The sequence below is a fragment of the Tachysurus vachellii genome, chromosome 8 (assembly GCF_030014155.1).
Source record: "Tachysurus vachellii isolate PV-2020 chromosome 8, HZAU_Pvac_v1, whole genome shotgun sequence".
NCBI lineage: Eukaryota > Metazoa > Chordata > Actinopteri > Siluriformes > Bagridae > Tachysurus > Tachysurus vachellii.
In genome coordinates, this window is record NC_083467.1 from 19,691,502 (window position 1) to 19,713,592 (window position 22,091).

At 37.4% G+C, this 22,091-nt stretch overlaps 1 protein-coding gene and 1 long non-coding RNA gene across 2 annotated transcripts in view; both read right to left on the bottom strand.

Moving 5' to 3' along the window:
• The window catches only part of lmln (leishmanolysin-like (metallopeptidase M8 family)), a 14,267-nt gene extending 1,277 nt beyond the window's left edge, over positions 1-12,990 (bottom strand). Inside the window, exons 1-17 of the mRNA XM_060876803.1 lie at positions 12,230-12,990; positions 8,625-8,722; positions 8,514-8,544; positions 8,322-8,404; positions 8,088-8,205; positions 6,333-6,511; positions 5,862-5,967; positions 5,675-5,769; positions 5,449-5,566; positions 5,218-5,325; positions 4,594-4,670; positions 4,099-4,209; positions 3,620-3,752; positions 3,267-3,426; positions 1,941-2,071; positions 1,469-1,679; positions 1-1,346 (exon numbers count right to left, since the gene is read on the bottom strand). The exon at positions 1-1,346 is cut by the window's left edge and continues 1,277 nt beyond it. Of these exons, the coding sequence (XP_060732786.1) occupies positions 1,246-1,346; positions 1,469-1,679; positions 1,941-2,071; positions 3,267-3,426; positions 3,620-3,752; positions 4,099-4,209; positions 4,594-4,670; positions 5,218-5,325; positions 5,449-5,566; positions 5,675-5,769; positions 5,862-5,967; positions 6,333-6,511; positions 8,088-8,205; positions 8,322-8,404; positions 8,514-8,544; positions 8,625-8,722; positions 12,230-12,337 (1,968 nt within the window). The 5' untranslated portion in view covers positions 12,338-12,990 and the 3' untranslated portion in view covers positions 1-1,245. The remainder of the gene's footprint in view (positions 1,347-1,468; positions 1,680-1,940; positions 2,072-3,266; positions 3,427-3,619; positions 3,753-4,098; positions 4,210-4,593; positions 4,671-5,217; positions 5,326-5,448; positions 5,567-5,674; positions 5,770-5,861; positions 5,968-6,332; positions 6,512-8,087; positions 8,206-8,321; positions 8,405-8,513; positions 8,545-8,624; positions 8,723-12,229) is intronic.
• Positions 12,991-13,963: 973 nt separating this feature from the next.
• On the bottom strand, positions 13,964-16,020 carry LOC132850703 (uncharacterized). Its single transcript, XR_009648992.1, has 3 exons — positions 15,918-16,020; positions 14,341-14,671; positions 13,964-14,211 (listed from the first exon to the last, which is right to left on the bottom strand). It is a non-coding gene; the product is annotated as an uncharacterized LOC132850703 (long non-coding RNA).
• Positions 16,021-22,091: the final 6,071 nt, after the last annotated feature.

Here is a 22,091-nt window from a genome sequence, read left to right on the forward strand (position 1 = left end):
ATAACAATATGTTAATAACTGATTAGTGCAAGCTGCCACATTTGATCTTCTATTAGGGTAACAAACTTTTAATTAACTAAAATGTGTTATTAGCTACACAAAAATTAATTCTATTTAATATGTTAATTAAATTATATAAATGATACAACAGACTTCAGATTGAATGAGTGAAATGAATTGAAATCCAAATGAATAAACGTATTAGAAATGCAAGATAAAGGCTAATGATGCTTATATTCTCTTCTTCAGCACTAACATGCTGTTTACCCCTGAATGTTATATGTGCAAGCTGAACTATAAATGCTTTTGTAGTATTAACATAGAAAAGAATTGCAGATTTTCAGTGAAACAATTGATAAATTACAATCTAAAATTTCTACAGATTAGTAAATGCTTTTGCACAGTGTTTTGTCTTTACCCAATATCAGATATCTGGCAGTCGTTCAAGTAATAAGCATACTATAGGATTATATACAAAAACAGAACATAAATGTTGAAATATAATGACAATGCAACTTTTTAAATTAAAGTGACAATAATCACAGACATTCAAGATACAAAAAAATCCAAAGTCATATTTACTAACTGGGGAGAATAACCAACATGACTAACAGGATTACACTGTAAAACCGGCCTAGTGCACCTATAAAGTGTTTCAAATTAGTGCATTGCTTGTTATAAGAAACCAGTTCAACAATCATTGCTTAATTAAAATGTACAATTTAAAAGCTTATGACAATTTAAAACACTGTTTACTCAAATAAATACAAAACTTCATAGTAAATATATCTATAAAAAGTGAAATTATGAGCTACTTGTAGTTTCTTTCCTTTCTTACAGTACATGCCAATACAAACATTACCATTAAAATGAAGAGGTTGGACCTTTTAGCTTTAGGAGGTTTCTCCTAGATTTGTCAGAGCCACTTATAGACACACCACACACATTCACATTCACTGATCCACATCCAATAAGCACTGGCATTTAAAAAAGAACACCTTTGTTGATTCCACTGTCCACCGAAGATATGTAGAAGACGACACAGATTAGCACCAGCATTTTTTCACCTGCTGCTCGCCTACTTGCACGACTATGGCTTCTGTTCTCAAATACCTCTGACTGGCACTTCATATCAAGACAGAAAAGTGCAGTCAATGGCTTTTTCCAACCGACTTTGACTATGGCCTTCTTGTTCACAGGAAAGATGACAGTGTACACCAATACAATAACTCTGAGCACCGCCTTTTAATTCCTTACACACAGCATGAAGCCCGCCAGCAAAGGAATGAGGTTGTACAGGAGCCGCCACAATGTCACCACCATGCCAGAAGAGCTGGAGCAAGGATCTGGGAGGAGCAAAGCATTCAATAATATTATTTTCTCATATGGTCATTCAGTACAGTTCTTGACAAGTATAGCTGAATAAACGCCAGGTTTGGATCAGGAAGAAAAAGAAATCTATGTGTACCTATGCGAACAGTGCGAGTAGTGTTGATTGGTGGGAGCTCATGAGGAAGAGGGCAGTTGCTGCAGAAGTTTGAGCAGGCAGGGCAGATCAGCTGCCCGCTGTACACCCACTCATTCATCCTCACATTCACACTAAGCACCTGGCCAGCATGTACACACAGAAAGCTCTGATCCTGCACCCATACCTTTAAACCTTCTGCCGAGCATGATGTCTGGAGAAACAAAACATCCAGCACTGCACTGTCACTGAAAATTGCTAAAAGTTTCACAAACATAATTTAGGGGCACAACTTCAAAGGAAGTGTGTAGTTTGAAAGAATATAAAATGTTTTTTTTTTTTTTTTTTTATGAACACATTCGTCATTTTTAAATAAACAATATAGGAAAAATAATTTAAAACTAAGGAGAAATTTATTGCATTGCATTTATTGCATACAATAGCATTGTAATGATGTTTACTTAATCTGACACACCTTATAGCATCCACTTCCCCAGTCTGGGTAAGTAAAGCGTTTATCGCACTGCTCCATGACAAAAGCTGACTTCTGATACAGACAAACAGAGTCAGGACCATATTCTTCGGCCGCGTAATTCCTAAAGGAGTCTGGAGTGAAACAAAAAAAGGACCTGTTATCTTTATTAACAGTATGTATCCATTACATTTTATTGAAAATATTTTTTTGCTTGTCTTGCTAGTCATTATTAATACTCTGCTTGATCCAGTTATGTATGTTATGACAATATCAATGAATGAGACAAAGTTCCAACCCATTAACTACAATATATGGCCTAAAGGTTTTGGACCCCTGACCAGATATTGAATATCCACTTCCAGATTTGGACCAATAGATTTTGGAGTGCAATTGTGTTGATTTGTAATGAATTATCCACCAAGAGCATTAGTGAGGTCAAGAACAGATGTAGGAAAGAGGAGGTGTAGTGTGCATTCAGCAATCCAGTTCATCGCCAAGGTGTTCAATTAGATTGAGGATCACATACTTTTGGGGATATAATATTCCATGACACTTCTTTTCTAGTTGTAATGTACTGTACCTGGGTGTTTCACAGTCTCTATTGTCTCGTCTTCAACTTGTCCAAAATGCTGCTGCACGATTGTTAACTGGAACAAGGAAGAGGGAACATATTTCGCCAGTGATGATCTCTCTTCACTGGCTTCCAGTTAAATTCCGTATTCATTTTAAGACACTGCTGTTTGTCTATAAGGGTCTCCATGGATTGGCGCCATCCTATATCTCCGATCTTCTGTTACAATGTAATTTCTCTAGGGAACTTCGGGCAACTGGTAGTTTTCAGTTGACTGTTCCTAGGACTCGACAGAAATTGAAAGGTGATCGCGCCTTTTCAGTGGCTGCTCCACAGTTATGGAACAAGTTACCACCATATATAAGAACAGCACCAACATACGCAGATTTTAAGTCTCTTCTTAAAACTTATCTTTTTACTGTTGCGTACGATCATAGGTAAGCTCACTGGTATAACCTTAGTCTATTATCTGTTGTTGTGTCCTATGTTGACTTTTGCATTTGGTATCTTGTTTTGTATTTTATTATACGTTTTAATTCTGTACAGCACTTTGGCCAACAGCTGTTGTTTTTAAATGTGCTCTATAAATAAACTTGACTTGACCTGACTAGTTATATAGACCTTTTTTACTCAAAAATCTTATTTAGGTAAAAGGCAGAAACAGTCAGTATTTCTAATGATGTCTAAAACCTTGTTTCCTCACATAGCCACCCTGTACACATGAAGGTTAGAGGCGGCAGTGACTGGCGTCTCACCTGGCTGGTTTTCCTTAATTCTGCAGAAGGAACTGCGCTGGTACTCTCCGTTCAGATGCCAGCTGAACTCCTGACTGAAGGGGCAAAAATCTGCAATCTCCACTGAACCTCCATAAAAAGGCAAATCCTTTGTAGCCACTCCAGGTATACTGTCAAAATACTGTAGATAGCAGCACACAATCTAAAAATTATTTCGCACGAAAATTCTACTTATGGGAAACAGTGAATGTCAAAAGTTTTAGGATCAAGGTGTAATTCGAAAATTTGCTCATATTTCATAAATTCTTGTATATGCCTCTGTGTTACAAACTGGTGGTACGGTGGTCAGATGTTGAGCGTTCATTGTCTTTTACCTGATATTCTTGAGGCAGAGGCTGAGGATACTTCTGCAGGTTACACACAGCCACTGCCAGCTGGTCCTGCCTGCAGGAGAGCTGTAGAGGCACACCTCGCACGGAGTCACAGTATGGGGTCAACTTTGGCCTCCTGCACGCAACACATTCACAAACAACTTCATTATAAAACCTCTGATCTAAAATCTTTTAGCTAGCTGACTATCTACTGAAATCATAACGAAGATCTAGCCAAAATCTTTAAGTGCTTTGAATACAAAAGAAAAAATGTCACAGAATCACAAATTTTAAGATTGATGAATATGAATATTCCTACAAAATAAGTGCACTATTAACTAAAAATAGAAAGAAAAAAAAAAAGAACTACAAGGAGGCCTGCTTGAAGAAATAAGAAAAACATCTTCCACCAAAGCATGATCAACCTGGATCAGGGGTAACACCATGATCTAAAACACGGATATACTTTATGTACAACTTACGTCTTGCGTTGCTGGTCAATCCAGAATTTGCAGCTTTTCATCACAAAGTCACAACCCAAACCTTTGCCCCATTCCAAGTTTTCTGCCATGCTGTAATTGGCTCTGTACCACCTAACACAGAAAAGAATAACAAGGGATCAAGTCAACAAATTTTATTATGGGATGTTCAACACACACGAGTGTGATTGTCAGGTGTCCACATACTTTAGGCCATATAATGTATTACAACATTGGCTGAGATCATTTCCATTGCTATACATTTGTTAAAGAAGCAACCTAGAAAAAAGACTCATTTCAGACTTTACTGTCATTATAATTGTGAGGCTTTGCTATGTTGATACGATAGGCAATGAATAAATGTTTTCGAAGCCTCGACTTTCATTTTGTATAATAGTTCATTATATGCAAACACTACACCTCCACCGTATACTGCTTATAGTACTGTATATAAAATACCACAGCTCCACACTATATAACACAAATATTTATATTCACCCAGTATCTTCCATTATAGCCAGAGTAATCCTGGAAAAAACTCTGTTCTGTGTATGAGATCCAGTCATGGCTTCATTCTGTTAAAGTAAAAGAAAAAAAAAAATAATTAAAACGTCCATCAATTAAAATTTCAATTCAGTTTATTAGTATAAAGCTTTTAACAATAGACAATGCCACAAAGGAGCAATGTAGAAATCTGGATATAGATTTAGATCCCTAATTGCCAAACCAGATGGAAGAAAAACTCAATGAGATGACATGAGAAATCACTTTGATGGAAACCAGAAAGAGAAAAGGCAAGATGTTTTAAAGTGGATCACAACATGCAGATTTGATCAGGTCATTCAGTGCTATCACATTTCACTGGTAGCTTGTTATGGATTTACTTGCATTGCCCTTAAACTGTGGAACACTATTCCAGAGTAGATGGGTTTCCAGTATAATTTTTGGAAAATTAAGTCCTTATGTATTTTTTTATAATCCAGAAGCGAAAACACTTAGTTAGCCAAGCCTACCTGCAATAATAATTTTACTGGTGAAGCAGCAGAATGAATTCAGATACTTCTTTAATATGTTAAATATAAAACATTTTGTGCTATATGAATAATTACATTTCTTCTTTACCTCTAGTAAGCGTTTCTCCCAGTGGTTTAGCTCTGTGCCCATGCCCCCTTGATTTTCCAGCTCCATACCCTCGAGAATAGGGCAGTTGAAATGTCTTCGAGCTTCTTTCTGTCAGAACATAAAAACAAACAAGCTGAGATCCTGTAGAAGTTCTCAGGAGTTAAAAACCGAGAAACTCAAGTGTTAAAAACTGTTCCTAATATTTAAAAAACAGGCATTAAAAGCACTGACTACAACTCGTGGAGTAACCATCAGGTGGACCTCATGTCGGATCATGTGACCTCCGTGGATGTCCCACAATCGTGTCGCTCTCTTTATGACTTTATCACTCCACTGATATAGGCCCAAACTGTAGAAAACAAAAGCCAGCTGTTCAGTGTCGAAGATGTACATAGTAAACAAGACCATGCAGACCGATATAGACACCTAATGCACACTTACGGAGAAGAAACTTTACCTTTCATTAAATGCTGGTAAGCCACTTGCAAAGCGTGGAGTCAGAGGTTTTCCGGCATCATCATGGTAAAATGCAAAGAGCCCAGCTGAAAAACCCTGAAGTCATAGTACGCAATAACTGAATAGACTGAAGGTTGAATTAAGAAATTAGCATAAGGTAGATATGAGACAGACAATACTGTGCTCACCAAGGCATGCATAATCTCGTGCTTGACCGTGGAGAGCATGCCCTCGAACTCCTGAGGCTGAGTTGAGATCATATTTGGACACAAATTGGCATATCCAGCAATGGGCCTAGGATTTATTAAAAAAAAAAATAATGATAATAAATAAATAAATATATAAATAAAACATTAACAATAAAAAAGGCAGAAAAGAATATATCTCCTTCTAGTACTGCAAATTCACAGAGCACAATAAAGACTTTGCTAGCAATATCTAAATTTAGATTTCTGAACCCACTCTTAACGACAAATGATTTCACTTTTGTAGACTAAGGGTCACGTCAGAGGGACATATTATCAACACCATCAGAGGAATGTCATTTATTTCACACAATATTTGAAATTTCTGAGATTTATAATTAACAATATAATAATAATAATAATAATAATAATAATAATAATAATAATAATAATAAACAGGCCAGGTGTGTTTACCTGTCTAGTTCGGCCTCCAACTGGCAGTATGCTGCATAGGCCACGATGTTTTCTTGGCCACAACGCTCTGTGGTTACCCCACTCACATACAACACAAAATCTGCCCCTTCAACACCCTGACCATCTGGAGATCCGTTTGGGCCACATGACTTCCCGGTCTCGCTGCACACTCTGCATTGCTGCATGACATAAATGTGTCACAACAAATCAGTCTATGGAAGGCCACATCTCATTATCCTGTTCTAGACTATTTTTAATAACAAGACAACACTTTATATTTATATATATTTATTTAGTCTGTTTAAAGAACATTTCATGTTTTTGAATGTCTGTAAAACAATCGGGTTCCTGTTATCATTTCGCTAAAACAGCACTTTCTCCAGTCTCAGATTCATTCTTTGTATCTTGACATGTTCTCAAGAAACTGCACAAAGCAAAGATTTTCCTGTGCCAGAAAACATAAAGGAACAGCCTTACAAAGCTGTTCCAAAGACTTTAGACACTGGAGACTCCTTCCCAAAATGCAAAATAAGCATCTCTTTACCGATGACTCTTTGTAAATCCCTTTGTAAAATGTTACAATAGAAATGATAACATTTTAGAATGAGTGCATTAGAATAAACCTGTGATTTGCTTTTCTTCTGTAATTACTGGCAGAACCGTTGTTATAGAAAATGAATTTAAATTTCTATTTTCATTAAAAATTAATTCTAATTATACACCAGAATTTATGATACTGCACTTTGGTATAAAATAATACAAGGAATTACATTAGAACAACAAACATCTGTTAAAATAATAGACCAGAGCCCATATTCATGAAAATTAATGCAAAGATTTTCTCCTAGTGACAAAATTCTAAGAAAAATTTTAGGAATATGGGCATTTTCCCTTAAAATTAAAGAGAATATCCTAGTAAAGATAAATGTTACTCATTAAGCATCTAAACCCCCTAAAAGAGCTCTTAAGTTCAGAAAGTCTTAGGACAAGGGAAAAGGACTTTTAAGAGGTTTAAAACTCTTTTGCAGAGGAGAAAATGACCGAAATGTGAAGAGGGAGAAGAAATGTATTGTATGCAATATTTAATAATAGTAAGTTAATAGTTAGTGAGTTAATAGACATATGTCAACATCTCCCAGAAACAGAGCAGAAATCCCATTGTGGTGGGTGTTTACATTTACATTACATTTGTAACATACAGATGTTAGAGCATCTCTAATATGATTGGTCACAAACCTAATCTCTACACAATATAGTCTCAGATAGCTAAACATAGAGACAAAGTGAAGACAAAGTGAAGCGCTCCTCTTTTTATTATTATTATTGTTATTAGACAACCAATCCCAGTCTTTAAAAGAATGTATCATACCTAGTAACGGGTTAAGCCCTGCTTACTCACTAAGATAAACGTTTTTGTATTTTCCTTGCACAGAGTTGCTCTGAGATTTATAGTTAGAAATGTTTAATCTAAATTAGGAGCTCTCTGAGATCATTATTAGAATATTTTTGAATATGGGCCCCACATGTGGCTCACTATGTAATATGACTGTCTGTTTGTTTTTATTTTTTAAATCAGAAGAGGTGTGTTTTGGACTGTAAGGACAATGTGAGTGAAGCACATGGACAGAGTTATCCTAAGAAGGATTACCCCATATATACACACAACACAGATTAATTAGCTCGTAAATACACAAATCGGATTAATCACAACAAACACAAGTAAGAGTATAAGAGTAAAAGACGTATATGACTAACCTGTAAATGTTGCTCAGGCACAATGACTGGTCCACATTTTGTGATATTTGCACAAGCTTCTTGGCAATAGCGATGAGGTTCGTCTTTTTTTCGCAGATATTGATTTGTTGCACATTGTCTAAACAAGATCAATGTTATTGTAATATGGCTATACACTTCCCCAGGTGTCAAAGCGTAATCACATATATGAGACTGTGAAATCCAAAATATTTTTTATGAACTAAAAATCTTTACCTGCTTAATAAAACAGGACCTGTCTCTCTACGCACCCTGAAAGCCATCTGGAGATAATTAATGGCTTGTGGGAAGAGTTTGTCCTTTAGATAAAAGAAAAGAGATCACATATATTATTTACATGTTAAATCAAACCTTATCCACTATCAAGAGGAATTCAATACAGTTGTGACGACAAGCACTGAGAAGTACCTTTACAAGACTGCTCTTGTCCTCATCTAACCTGGTAGGGAAACAGACACACAATACAGTTACTTTACAGTCACACAAACGCACAATCATATTTACAGATCTTACACTTACACATCCAAGCTGGAGTCATAAAATATTTGTATCTTTAACTGCTTTTCAGTGCTTCTTTTTGTCAGCCTTGGTGATCTCAGGTAGACATCATGTATTACCTAAAAGCAAAGAAAAGACTGTAAGACGTGATGTTCTACTGTTATTGTAGTATGTTTTGATCTGTAAATATTAACACAATTATCTAACATAAGGTAAGGAATAAAACAAGTTGTGCTGTTAAGGGAAAATAATAAATGCCAGGGTAAAGGGGGCATCTGAGGCTTTTCAAACTGGACAAACTAGACAGACTACAGTGTTTTTATATGAGCAGTGTATGGTAACTTTATCCCATTACGTACTAAGAAAGATGAGTCTTTATATACCACCAAAAAAAAACACCATATCATTTGAACAAATCCCTTAGTTGCAAAGTTACTTGGGCAGACTCTTCATGTGCTTCTCAAGAGGAGCTTTCGACATCGTCTTCCACATGGATATGTTTATATTTTGCTGAAATTATAACTGGTGAAACTTTGAGCTTGTATCTACGCCCATTTCATATTGTATACTGTCGGAACTCAGAGTCTCCCTCCGAGACGACACATCAACTGGGTGGTTTCTAAGATCTGCCATTTACCACTACAATTTTTTCTCACTAAACTCACTAAAAAGTCAAATTAAATGAAGAAAATAGACTTCTCAAGCTTGAATGAGACCAGCAAAGTCCCAACTTTATTGTAGCTAAAACAGAGATCTTCAAAGTAGACTTCTCAGAAAATATGTCCTCAGCATCAAAGTCAGCAAAACAATCCAACATCCAGGGGTGGTGCAGTCGAGTACGCAAAATCTCAGTCAGGCCATCACTATTTATGCTCCGGCACCTGTTAGGCACCACCTTTTCTTAATTTACATAGTTTAGCCAATTTCCCATTATTTCTGGATTCAAGGATTTAAATCCTTCCAACTTGTTTTGCATAGCTCCTCCCAGTTTCCTATTATTTTTAGTTTTTAGCTTACCCCTCCCTTTTCCTTATGGATTTCCGGTCTTTTAATTTCCCAAAATTTCCTGGCTTAAATCCGAGTTTATATAAAAATAAAAATCGTGGATTTTTATCTTCGCTTTTCTCTCATTTTGACTTTACTTCATAAGTTAATCATTTTGTTCTTTTGTTGTGTCTTCTGATTTTCATTCTACTATGCTCAGTAAATATTTTGCTAATGCTCAGTGCCTGTTTTTCTAGTTGATTAAATTATACATGCTTGTAGATGATTAAATCACAAGTGACTGGATTATAGATGATTACATTACATGTAACTAAGTCTTTTAATGCTTGCAACTGTTTTTTGTCATACATGTTCTTTGGTACTAATCATACAATAGCCTGGCCCAAGTCTTGCTTAATTTTTATACTTTCTTTTCTATTCCCTTTTTCTCTGTACTGTTAAATACCATGGCTTCTAGAAACACTAGGCCTCATCAGCCATCTCCATCCAGGCCTTATCCTCATCTGGGTAGAACGATGACTCAGGCTGCACACTGTCTGCGCCACGACAGGCAATCTCAATCTCAGCTGTCTGCTCTTGCTATGGAGTTGTCCGACTACCTAAATCGTCTTTACACCACCGACACTACCAACTATGCCACCTCACGTATCACCATCTCTCACTGTGCCATCTACTGTGATGCTGCTGCTCAAACCGATCCAGTTACCTCTCCTTTAGACATCAGACAGTGTGAGGCTGTGATCAGACATCAGACAGTGTGAGGCTGAGATCAGACATCAGACAGTGTGAGGCTGAGATCAGACATCAGACAGTGTGAGCCTGAGATCAGACATCAGACAGTGTGAGCCTGAGATCAGACATCAGACAGTGTGAGCCTGAGATCAGACATCAGACAGTGTGAGCCTGAGATCAGACATCAGACAGTGTGAGCCTGAGATCAGACATCAGACAGTGTGAGCCTGAGATCAGACATCAGACAGTGTGAGCCTGAGATCAGACATCAGACAGTGTGAGCCTGAGATCAGACATCAGACAGTGTGAGCCTGAGATCAGACATCAGACAGTGTGAGCCTGAGATCAGACATCAGGCAGTGTGAGCCTGAGATCAGACATCAGGCAGTGTGAGCCTGAGATCAGACATCAGGCAGTGTGAGCCTGAGATCAGACATCAGGCAGTGTGAGCCTGAGATCAGACATCAGACAGTGTGAGGCTGAGATCAGACATCAGACAGTGTGAGCCTGAGATCAGACATCAGACAGTGTGAGCCTGAGATCAGACATCAGACAGTGTGAGCCTGAGATCAGACATCAGGCAGTGTGAGCCTGAGATCAGACATCAGACAGTGTGAGCCTGAGATCAGAGATCAGACAGTGTGAGCCTGAAACCAGACATCAGGCAGTGTGAGCCTGAGATCAGACATCAGGCAGTGTGAGCCTGAGATCAGACATCAGACAGTGTGAGCCTGAAACCAGACATCAGGCAGTGTGAGCCTGAGATCAGACATCAGACAGTGTGAGCCTGAGATCAGACATCAGACAGTGTGAGCCTGAGATCAGACATCAGACAGTGTGAGCCTGAGATCAGACATCAGACAGTGTGAGCCTGAGATCAGACATCAGACAGTGTGAGCCTGAGATCAGACATCAGACAGTGTGAGCCTGAGATCAGACATCAGACAGTGTGAGCCTGAGATCAGACATCAGACAGTGTGAGCCTGAGATCAGACATCAGACAGTGTGAGCCTGAGATCAGACATCAGACAGTGTGAGCCTGAGATCAGACATCAGACAGTGTGAGCCTGAGATCAGACATCAGACAGTGTGAGCCTGAGATCAGACATCAGACAGTGTGAGCCTGAGATCAGACATCAGACAGTGTGAGCCTGAGATCAGACATCAGACAGTGTGAGCCTGAGATCAGACATCAGACAGTGTGAGCCTGAGATCAGACATCAGGCAGTGTGAGCCTGAGATCAGACATCAGACAGTGTGAGCCTGAGATCAGACATCAGACAGTGTGAGCCTGAAACCAGACATCAGGCAGTGTGAGCCTGAGATCAGACATCAGGCAGTGTGAGCCTGAGATCAGACATCAGACAGTGTGAGCCTGAAACCAGACATCAGGCAGTGTGAGCCTGAGATCAGACATCAGACAGTGTGAGCCTGAGATCAGACATCAGACAGTGTGAGCCTGAGATCAGACATCAGACAGTGTGAGCCTGAGATCAGACATCAGACAGTGTGAGCCTGAGATCAGACATCAGACAGTGTGAGCCTGAGATCAGACATCAGACAGTGTGAGCCTGAGATCAGACATCAGACAGTGTGAGCCTGAGATCAGACATCAGACAGTGTGAGCCTGAGATCAGAAATCAGGCAGTGTGAGCCTGAGATCAGACATCAGGCAGTGTGAGCCTGAGATCAGACATCAGACATCAGACAGTGTGAGCCTGAGATCAGACATCAGACAGTGTGAGCCTGAGATCAGAGATCAGACATCAGACAGTGTGAGCCTGAGATCAGACATAAAAGAGCCAGCTAGTTAGCCTAAGCTTACTAGAGTTTTAATGCAAATTTAAAAGAAATAAACAACTACAAAGCGTGAAATGACCCGTTCTTACCTCTGAGGACAAGGGCACTTTGTGACTACATGTGTGACAGTGTGTGTAGACGAGCAGAAAACACACAGACCAAAGAGACACACAGAGCCTGCAGCATCCAGCAGCCATCGCCTTACTGCAGCCGTTAAAACTGCCCTCAACTCGGCCTGATATTCCTCTTCTGCCCGGTATAAAGCTGCACTTTTATCTTTCATACCTCACACGATAAAATACATTCTCTCTGTTATAACTGTATCATCCACTCATTGATAAGTATCTAAATACCGGCTTTTTTCAGCTAGCATAACGCTACTGTAAGGTTAGCAAAAGTAAAAAGACGTTTAAAAATACAAATATGGCCGCGCTGTATTTCATAATAAAAGTCCGGAATTCATTTAATATGAGTGAATTAATAAAAAAGCAGTATACTGAAATTTGTTCTAGGTACAGTATCTAAAATATTTTGCTAACATACGTGGATATGAATTAGAATACTTCACTACGTGCAGCTTTATACCAGTACATTATAAAACCTGTTTCAGGGCGGATGAATCATCCATGGTTTTACAAACAACTGGGGAACCGGAAGTCTTCTGATGTTTAAATTGTCACTGTATCACTTATGCCCCATTTCCACCAAAAAGAACCGGGTGCTGGTTCAGAGCTAGTGCTGGTGCTGGTTCAAAGTTGGTTCCACTGGCGAACCTTCTAAGAACCGGTTTGCCTTTCCACCGGTTAGAGAGCGTCACAGAGCCGAGTGTGACGTCACTGTATACGTGTCACGTGTCCCAGCAACTTTAGCGCAGCAGCGGCAAACATAAACTCATCAACAACAATGGCGGATGTTGCTTTACTGTTAATGCTCATGGCTTTTTGAACCTACATTAACACCCAAACGGAGCGAATCCAACGTGTACGTGCAGCTCCATGTAATCTGTAAAAACGGAGGTTGTAATCGAGAAAGTACATAACGTTATTTTATCATTAACACAGAAAAAATTAGCCTTAGCACGTAGCTACCTACTATCATGTGTGCTTAAAGTAAAAGTGTATTAAACTTTACTATACTTAAGGTACATTATCAAATGCGCTAACAGTAGCCCCGCCCACAGCCCCTGACACAAGCGGTTCTTAAGTCTAGACCAGCAACGTTTTGGTGCTACTTAAGAACCACTTTTCCTGGTTCAGAGCCGGTGCTTTGGCGGTCGAAAAAGAAAGAACTGGTTCTAAATTAGGCTCTGGCTCCGAACCAGCACTCAAACTGCCTCTGTATAGGCAGTGTATATTATCCTTTAGTCAAAAATACTAAAGGATAATATACACATTATATATATATATATATAAAATAATCCATTGTGTAAATATATCAAGTAATCCTTCTATTACTTATAGATCTCTCTCTCTCTCTCATATATATATATATATATATATATATATATATATATATATATATATATATATATATATATATATATATATATATGAGAGAGATCTATAAGTAATAGAAGGATTAATTGATATTTTACACAATGTATTATATATATATATATATATATATATATATATATATTATATATATTTATTTATTTATTTATTTATATGAGTCATATTTCATCCCTTTATTGAGTCACTGTCATATTTTATCCCTTTATTTTACCCTTTTTCTTTGTAAGAGATCTTCCTGTGTCCTTCCTTTTGTCCATTTTATTAATTTTCTTCATTTTTAATGAATCAAGACAAGGACATGAAATAAAATTTATTTCAATTTTATTTAATTAATTTTATTGAATATTCCCATTTTCCAATAATAATTATTATCATATTATGTAGTCCCACTGGTAAATGCATGCAAGAAGAAAACATTTCTGAGTGATTATTAATCATTTTCTTTTTTAATGTAAAGCAAGGCAATCGACCAGCGATGTCAGAAGGTCAGGGAGATTGTTCCGTATGAGGAGGCTCTTCACATGCACTTCAGTCATCACAAACGGCTGCCAGAGGTTCTGTTATGATCACAAGATTTTACTATGAAGTACAAAACAACTTCTATACATATGTTAATAGCCACCTCTGTATTATTACTTTTTCAATAATGATATTTTTTTAAACCACTTTGCCCATCCTATCCTTACCATGCTTTTTAGATTTACCATGTTAGCAATGCCCATGATGATGCCCATGGTGGTGCCCATGGTGGTGCCCATGGTGGTGCCCATGGTGATGCCCATGGTGGTGCCCATGGTGGTGCCCATGGTGATGCAGCCCAGGTATGTGATTAAGCAAAGAGCCAGGATTATGATTATGATGAGGCCCAGGTCCTCCTGGAAAAAAGCCTGTGTTCACTGGTGGATTATAGGGACCACACCACGCTGCATAAGGTGGTTGTGGGCATGGGCCTTGGAAGGGAGGATAAGGACCATATGGATAGTTGGGATTCATGTTGTTGCCAGTCCAATACTCGTTCTTTGTTGGTGGTAAAACACAATGATGCATGTCAATATAACAAATATAAATAAATAAGAGATCAAGACAAATCAGAAAAATTTGAGATTTCTTAGAGTACGGGGTGTCAATGAATTTAGGTTGGCAATTTAAAACAAATTGGAAATATTGTTCAACATTGTACTAATAGGCACGTAAAATAAATACGCAAATTAAAACTTGGTCTGTCTCTTCTACTTCTTTTTTGGAAAGGTGGGTAGATATAATGGCAACATTCTATATTCATTATAACAAGAAATTATACTGTATATGAAAAGCACTATATATGAAAAGCATCACAATTTATTATGTATGGGGTGATATTGTATGAAAGGCAAACAAGAAAGTCAAGTTGGTCAAAAACAAAAAAAAAGAGGAAAAAACACCACTCCTCTGGTACACAAGAGAAAAACAGCCTACTGCTTCTGATCCATCTAGTCTCTGAATATTGTTGTTTTATGATAACAGCGACAGAAATTTTATTTTTTAATGAATAGAACTGATCCATGATTATACATTGTAGTACAACTTTTAGTCTAAAATATAACTTTTAATATTTGTGAGTAGCCTTTCACCCAGCAAACAGACAACACCCATGTCTAGGACCAGAACAACTGCATACCTGAGGATGAACTGTTCATGATCTTTTTGATAAAGACAATGATTTCAAAAGCTTGTACATTTATTTATGTTACTATATTTAGATATTTCTGAGGTTTGTTTCACTATCCATAGATTTAATTATACATTGAATTCTTAGACAGATTATATTATATTAATAACCACAGATAGTTTTGTACAGTGTAAATTTTTGTATCTATTTCTATCCACTTTATTTCTTTATATTTTGTCCTTTGTACTGTATGGCTATGTTTGGCTGATCATGCAAAGTATGTTAGGCTCATACCCTAGAGGGGATTAATAAAGTACCTATTTATCTATCTATAAAGCAATAGCAATAGATATGATAGATAGATAGATAGATAGATAGATAGATAGATAGATAGATAGATAGATAGCCATACAACAGAAATAAAGTATCTATCTATCTATCTATCTATCTATCTATCTATCTATCTATCTATCTATCTATCTATCCTATGTATTGCTTGGTAAACAATAGAGCAGTCTATCTCGCAAGTAGCCCAAACAAAACCCTATCCTAAAAATGTCTTAAAACGCAATAAATTATCAGCCTAAAAGCTACGAACAGGTAGCGTTCACTTACCTGTGTTTATTTCATCTACACAGCACGACAGGTGTTTTAGTATACAAGTGGTTGAGTGGTCAGTGCGCATGCGCAAAATTAAATGACGACTTGTCACGAGAACTGCAGGCGTCACGTGTTTTCTTTACGAACAAATGTGTATTTACCCAATCGTTTTGGATTGATATTGTATATCCAATATTCAAATTCACAAAATTAAAGATTCGACTATCTGGTAAAGATATATTTTTGGAGCAAAATTTGGTGATTAACTTAATAATTATGTATGGAAAATATCACATACACAAACAGAAATGGAATAATAATAAACCTAACATATATTATTTCAAATTGAACTTAAGCATTATATTGAGACCCTAAAAGATTTAAGAACTAAAAAAGCGAAACGAATGTATAGAATTTTTGAATCCTTTTTTTTTTTTGGAACACTGCAAGTTTTTTCCCCTGTATAGTTTTTTTTTCTGTTGTTTCCTTTCATGCAATTATGATTGTAATACATAATAGTTGAACACACTGTGATCCTCTGTATGTATATTGTTATTGTTCTTGTTATGCAATTAAAAACCAAAAAAAAAAAACAAAAACGTGTTTTGTTTACAAGCCGAAAAGCTATGAAAACTATGGAATTTTACAAGGCTGTTAATTTAATTCCTCTTTTCTAAATTAATTGTATTGCTCGATACCCCTTCTTTGTATTGTCCTTTTATGTTATGTTACTATTTTAAGATTTGAATATTATGACATTGCATTTGTTATTAAATCAATAAAAAATAAAAATAAATAAACTGAAGTCTAAACAGCATTTCAAGAAGAAAAAGTACAACTACTGTATATACATTACTTCAATGTCACCACCACAACTTTGTTTAAAAACATGTTCTCTGATACTGATCCTCTTCAAATGTGCTCTTCAAACTTAATAGTTTTCCTGTTCTCAATTCACACTGGCTGTGAAATATTGTAGTATTTATATGATAATGCCATGAATCAGCTTTGATCGACTCAAATAAAACAACCTCAGTAACATCTGGTGGCCAATTGGTTGTAAATAAAACCTTATTTTATAAACTTCAGAAGCAATCATGATAGTGTTGTGAAAAATTCCCACATCAGATATATTCAGGTTCCTTGTAATAAAATGGAAACAATGCACTGATTTCAACATAAAAATGTGAGACACCTTTATCCTTGGGCATGTGGTAGCCTAGTGGTTAAGGTGTTGGGTCGACAGCCTGTGCAAAGAGCAAAACCAGTGTGCATAAAATGGCAGTGCTGTGTACATGGATGTATACTGGAAGAGTATTTGGTGTGGGTCAGTGCAATCCACACAGTTGATTGTGTGTGTGTTTGTTGTGCTCTATAAAGTTATTGAGGAGTCTGATTGCTTGTGGAAACTGTTACACAGTCTGGTCATGAGGGCCCGAATGCTTCAGTACCTTTTTCCAGATGGCAGGTGTGTGAGGGGTGTGTGGGGTCATCCACAATGCTGTTGGCTTTATGGATGCAGCGTCTGTTGTAAATGTCCATGATAGAGGGAAGAGAGACTCCAATAATATTCTCAGCTGTCCTCACTAGCCACTGCATGGTCTTGCAATCTGAGGTGCAGTTCCCAAACCAGAAAATGATGCAGCTGCTCAGGATGACCAGGTGAAGTTCTCTGCTAGACAAACACCAAGAAATTTGGTGCTCTTGATGATCTCTACAGATGATCTGTTGTTGTTCGGTGGAGAGCGGTCGCTCTGTTCTCTCCTGAAGTCAACAACCATCTCTTTAGTATTATCAACATTCAGAGACAGGTTGTTTGCTCTACACCAGGCAGTTAGCTGTTGCACCTCTTCTCTGTATGCTGACTCGTTGTTCTTGCTGATGAGACCCACCACGGTTGTGTCATTGGCGAACTTGATGATACGGTTCGAAGTCAGCAAGGTGTACAGCTGTGGGCTGAGCACGTGGCCCTGGGGGGCTCCAGTGCTCCGTGTGGTGGTGCTTCACATGCTGTTCCCAATCCAATCTGACTGAGGTCTCCCAGTCAGGAAGTGCAGGATACAGTTGCAGAGGGAGGTTTGCAGTCCCAGCAGGCTCAGCTTCTCAATCAGGTGCTGCGGGATGATTTGTATTTGATTTGAGGGATGATTTGGGATGATTTGCATTTGTACGTAAGTGTCTTTATTGTACAGGTGGGTGAGGGCTAAATGAAGTACATAACTACAATAAATACATCCTGATACTTGTTTACTAGGTAAACCAGTGATCTGGTATTCATTAAATAACACATGGACATCTTTGTGCAGAGAAGAAAATATGTAGTTTTGTATCTTATAATAGACACTAATTTTAATGCCATAGCATCAAAAAACATGTCAAAACACACCTTGCATCATAGCTTGACATGTATGGGGCAGCAAAGTTAGTTTGAGTGCCCATGCTGACACCTGTCCAGCCGAAGACACCTGAAATGGGCATGTGAGCATCAGAACTGGACCAGGATGTCCTGGAAGAAGGTGGCCTGGTTTGATGAATCATGATTTCTTGTACTACATATGGAAGGCTAAGTGTGCGTGCATCTTAATTGGGGAAGAGATAACAACAGTATGCACTATGTGAAGAAGGCAAGCCAGCAGAGGCCTTGGGTTCTGGGTCCGGGATGCTACTTTGTCATGTACCCCCTACTTAAACATTGTTGACCAATGTACACTCCTCCATAATAAAGGTTTCCCAGAAATTTTGCATCTATTGTCTAAGTTTTTTAAGTGTCTCTCAGTTGTCATAAGTTTAAAAAAAGGCTCTCAAAATCATATAGCCTCAGTTTGAAAGGGGTCAAATATGCAGAAGACATGCAGGACATGAAGGATTTTCCACAAGAAGAGTCCTGTTTGTCAGCTTAGGGCAAACAATGGACTCATGAACAATTATCACAAAACATAAAAACAGTCACTGATTGTCCAGTAATACACAGAATTAAGGGTCAAGTGTATGTAAACATTTGATCTGGTTCCTGTGTGTAAATTCAGTTATTATTGTGTCTGGATGTTTTTGTTTTCCCGTTGAAGAGTTTAAAAAATATCTAAATTGTGCAACATATTTCGACATATTTAAATTTATTCAATAAATTCTTCTTATAAAATGTGATTTTAGATTAAAAAATACTTTACTTAAAAAAAATAAAATACTTGGAATCCATAATGACTTTTTAGGAAGATCCATTTTCTATTTTTTTCTGCATCAGAAGTCAGATCAAGTCCCTTTTTTATTCATTCATTCATCTTCTACCGCTTATCCGAACTACCTCGGGTCACGGGGAGCCTGTGCCTATCTCAGGCGTCATTCATCATCAAGGCAGGATATCAAGGCAGGATACACCCTGGACGGAGTGCCAACCCATCGCAGGGCACACACTCTCGTCCCTTTTTCAGAGCACGATATTTCAATAATGTATTTTAATTGGCTTGCCAGAAGGTACCTAAACTGTTTTTCCATATATTATAAATAGGAACATTCCTATTTATGATAAGTGAATTTTCCCTACTGTGGGATCAATAAAGTTTATCTTATCTTATCTTAATTATATAAACACATTCCCTAATAGATAGTAAATCCATGATAGGAATGTGTAAGACAGTGCAAGCAAAAATTTAAAAAACTTTTTTTATCTTAGTTTAATTTTTTTACTCAGTCCATTTATATGCATCTACTAATAATTTAATGCAATTCAAAAAAAGTTGGGCAAAGTATGAATAACATTATACACAAGCAATGTAAATCCTTTTATTTAGCCATACAATATTATATCATATATATATATATATATACAGTACTGTATATAGCTAGGTATCTGCAGAATTGCTTCTGAAACATCTCGATGCTCTAATCGGAGTCTGAGCTGCTCCCAGAATGCTGTAAAGAAGTGTTGCATTAGTCACATATCTTCTCGTTAATATACTTTTGTCTTCATTCAAATTACATCAGATCTTTGTTCTCACCTTGCCACCCTTTCCATGTTTCTTTCCATGTTTCTTTCCATGTTTGCCATGACCGTGCCCATGACCATGACCATGCCCATGCCCGTGCCCATGCCCTTGCACATGCCCACATCCTGGCCCCTGGTTATAACCAGGATTCTGCCCTCCTGGATAGAACCCTGGGCCCATGGATGGGTTGTATGGCCCTGCTGGATATGATCCTTGACCCATTGGGGGATTGCATGGCCCTCCTGGAAATGATCCTGGGCCCATGGATGGGTTGCATGGCCCTGCTGTATATGATCCTTGTCCCATTGGGGGATTGCATGGCCCTCCTGGAAATGATCCTGGGCCCATGGATGGGTTGCATGGCCCTGGTGTATATGATCCTTGTCCCATTGGGGGATTGCATGGTGCTCCTGGAAATGCTCCTGGGACACCATACCCTGGCTGGTTTGGAAGTGGTGATTGGTAAGGTATGTTACCAAAAGAAGGTTGTCCAGGCTGCTGTGGAACGTTTGGGTTCATATCTATGGCTGTGGAATATTCTTCTGTAACACACACACACATACACACACACACACACACACACACACACACACACACACACACACACACACACACACACACACACACACACACACAACTGCTATTCAAGCATCACTGCTAACTCTGCAAGGTCTGTAAAACATTAATGCAAATCAAAACCCAACAAAGTTACTACACTTATTATTGAATACACTACACTTGGACCTTACATATTCTATCAGAGGAATGTCCATAAATATGAAAGTAATGACCCCCAGAATCTCTTGTAGTAAGTTACAATATATGTATTTAAGTTAGTTGAAGTTAGTTTAGTATTTTAACACAAAGAATAAAATATTTTATAATTTCTGGAATTTTTAAGTGGGAATTGTCATTGAAGTACCATAATGCATCAAAAATATCTGTGATATTATTAATCACTCCCTCAATTATTGTAACTGCTTTATCATTGTCAGGATTGTGGTGAATCTGGGGCCTGGGAACACTGGGCGTGAGGCAGGTTCACACCCAAAACGACATGCCACTGTGAGGTGGTGAGGTTCTGTTGTATTGTTTAAAAAAAAAAGCTAATCATTTTTTCTATTCTATTGGTTTCCATTATAATATCTCATTAAATGAGTGAAACCAGAAGAGAAACTACTATTTGAGGCTGTTGTTCTGAAAGGGCTAACATTTAATGAATATATGTATGTTATAAATATTAAGAACCTAATTTAAAATCTAAAATGTGACATGCAGCACTAGTACTTGTTAGCTGGTTGTTGTCCTTAAACTGAAGATCTTGACTGCAGCACCTTTATGCAAATAATAGTGCAAATGCTGTACAGCATCATAACATTGCACTACTAAACAATGCAGTTGTTCAGAGAGTGTGGCATCTTCATGACAAAAATAACTTGGCATGGTGTTTATCAAAGCTCGTTTAAACAATCTCTTCAATTACTAACAAGGTCCAGATGCAGGTCAACACACAAAAAAACATAAATAAGCCAGAACATGCTGATGAAACACCTAAGGTAGTTACAGACTAGCTGGGACTAACAGCTCAAATAACACTCATAGCAATGTGAAGGCCAATTTCATTTTTAATGTAACTATTTAAGCTATAACATCAAACTGGTTTGAGTCAATAGTTTCATAACAGATACAATAAAAGAATCATTCCCAAAATCACTATGTAATATCAAATAATAAAGTGAAGAGACTGATCAAGACTGACTTACCGCAAAGTATTATAAAATAAGGAAAAGGTTCAGTAATTCACCAGGAAGCCTCTTGATGTTGAATGTTTCTTTAAAGAATGAGTGCTTTACATATGTGACTCTGCATATCTAGATCCTACCAATGAGAGCACTGCATGTGGGTGTAGTATGGGTTTGACTATATATTACACAAGGAATTTCAGCTCTTGACAGAAATGTGTTATATCAAGCCTACAATATTTAGTAAAATGAATAAATGAACAGAATACTCTTTATTAAAGCTTAAACAATGAATATACTAAATTAAATATATAAAAGTTTAGTTTGATTCTATATTATACACTTGTGAAACTTCCTAACTGTATACTTTATATCATAGCTATTGTAAGACATGTAGAGGCCACGTGTATATTATTGAAATTAAATAAAGTAATATATATTGTAAATAAATACAAACTTTCTAA